General features: G+C 35.1%; 1 protein-coding gene across 1 annotated transcript in view; it reads left to right on the top strand.

Moving 5' to 3' along the window:
* The window catches only part of ilf2 (interleukin enhancer binding factor 2), an 18127-nt gene that overhangs the window by 1555 nt on the left and 14086 nt on the right, over positions 1-2486 (top strand). The window contains exon 3 of the mRNA XM_014004858.1: positions 1551-1593. Within this exon, the coding sequence (XP_013860312.1) occupies positions 1551-1593 (43 nt within the window). The remainder of the gene's footprint in view (positions 1-1550; positions 1594-2486) is intronic.

The raw sequence follows: 2486 nt of genomic DNA, 5'->3' as shown, positions 1-2486 counted from the left end.
CAGAAAGGCAGATGTAGCAGTGGAAGGTGTCAATGCAGTTTGGAGAGAAAAACAAAGTAAAGAACAACAAAAAAAGAGAAAACGATTAATCGATTATTAAACTAGTCATCGATTAATCGTGGCAGCCCTACAAACAACACAAATAGCTACAACACACGTACAGATACAGAACTAATGTTTGATGATGTCGTAGTTGAGAGTCAACTGCTTTGATATACGTTAAACTTTAGTTTAATATCTAAAGCTTGGCATATGGAATAACAAACTCTGTATTCTCACATATTATGTTTACAAGTTTTGCAAAAATGGGATAAGCAGCACTCCAAAAAATATCAGCTGAAATAACATGCTGATAGTTTTTGGTGTGCTGCTTGCATTTTTGGGATTCCTCAGAACCGGGCACCCATTTACTCTTTCTCCTTTTTTTGTATTGGATTTGTGCACACTGCTTTGTTCTTGTTTACAAGATTCATTCGTTTTATTTAAAATCTTTATTCATGTCTTTAAAACAAATCAAATCTTTGTGCAAATATAAAAATATAAAAAAAACACAAATAGAATGAAATGAACGTAAGCAGAGAAGAAAATAATGTATCTGCCTCTTCCTCAAGTATAAACTCAAACAATACTAATCTTCAATTAACAACACATAAAAACCATTAAATCCTTCTAGAACACCAATTTACATATATACATATTATACTGTTTCATATTTTTAGATTTGACCAAATCAACTATAACTCTGTTTGAAATAGTTAAGAAAATTTTATCATGGATTTTGCCTTATTAAATAAAGGCTAATACAAAAATAAAAAGAGTCTCTGAAACTCAGAGTACCCCTAATGTGTAAATTAAAATGTGAGGGTGTCTGACAGAAAGCTTAATGTGTGTGAGCATGAGTTGTTTGTCAAAATCCAAAGGTTGTGCTTATGGGTTGTGATAAACTAAGCTGGTGAAAAACTGTTTGGTACCAAGACATCAACCATTTGTATTTAAAAAAAAAAACAAGCCTGTGCTTTACTATGTTTAGCAAAAAAAAAGGTCATCTGTGAGTCCGCTAGAGTTTGATGCACTTAATTTAAAAACTAAAACAAAAATGAAACAGTTCTATGAACAATGCTTGAGGCATAACTACAAAAAAAAAAAACACTACGACGATAACGATCAACAAAAGATTTTAACCAAAAACTCTCACCCAGCTGCGCAACAGGACACAGTGCCTGCAACCACACCCCTTATTTCTATTAGCTGAGGTGCAGGACTAAACACATGTAGGCAACAAAACATGAACTATGGCTCCCACACTATGGTTTTATATAATTAAACTCTACACAATATTAAAGTCCATCATTGATCTCTTCATCACCTCAGTGTGTTGAGTGAAGGGAAAACGTCAAACTCTAGTAAAGTAAATCAGCTGTTAAGCCAATTTAGCATCAACTTAGCATTAATGCTAACCTAATATTGAAAACCCAGCCATGTTTGACTTTAGATGTTCTTGGATGTTCAGATGAAGTTCATACAAAAACTTTTCTTTTTTTCCTGTTTAGGTACCGTCCATTTGTTCCACATATCCCTTTTGATCTTTATGTGGTGAGTAAAAATACCATGAACTGCAGTGTGTGAAACTTCCTAAAGCCAGTTCATCACAGACTGATGAACAACACTTAGCATGAATGCTAACTAAATATTGAAAACAAAGAAAAGCTAACAATTACCATCATGCTAATCATTGGAAATATGTACACAAATCAAAGCCCATTAATGCCTTAAATTCAACTATTATTTACAGATATACAACTTGCGGGGGACAGTGAATGTAAAAAAGAATTAAACCACATTTTTACTGTAACATTTCTCTACTACAGGGAGCTACCATAACCTAGATTTTGACATTTAAAAGTAAAATCTGAACTTTCATGTCTGTGATGTACCCAAACATAGATTTGACCTCAGCACCCCCAATGAATGTTCCAAATGTCTCTTTTTGTCATCAGGAACAAACCCTCAGTTAGTAAAATATAATCACTGATTGCATCATTATTCAGTTCAGTTTATTTATATAGCACCAAGTCACAACATACGTTGTCTCAGGGCACTGTACGTAAAAAATAAACAAGCTAAAGAAGAAACCAGCAGATTGTGTTGAATCACTTCATCACAGTCTCACATCCTGAGCAAACAGTGGAGAGGAAAAACTCCCTGCTAATCAGGAAGAAACCTCCAGCAGAACCAGGCTCAGGACAGGAGACCATCTGCCTCGACCAGCTGGTTGGAGGACAGGAAAGAGACACAGACAAACACAGAAGAACTGGTCCAGGTGTATTTTCCTCCAGAAGAGAAACAAAAAATAAAATAAAAAACACATTATTGATTGAAATAATTATAACAAACATGTAGAGGAGAGAGGATGCCTTCTGTTGAGGAAGCTGAGCCTGGGGACTTTGGGTTGGGCTCTCCAATCTCTGGGGACGAGGTCGCTGAGG

Source organism: Austrofundulus limnaeus, unplaced genomic scaffold (genome assembly GCF_001266775.1).
Source record: "Austrofundulus limnaeus strain Quisiro unplaced genomic scaffold, Austrofundulus_limnaeus-1.0 Scaffold27, whole genome shotgun sequence".
NCBI classification, from domain to species: Eukaryota; Metazoa; Chordata; class Actinopteri; order Cyprinodontiformes; family Rivulidae; genus Austrofundulus; species Austrofundulus limnaeus.
The sequence above is the reverse complement of the archived record's forward strand: the minus strand, read 5'-3'. Positions and strand labels throughout refer to the sequence as shown.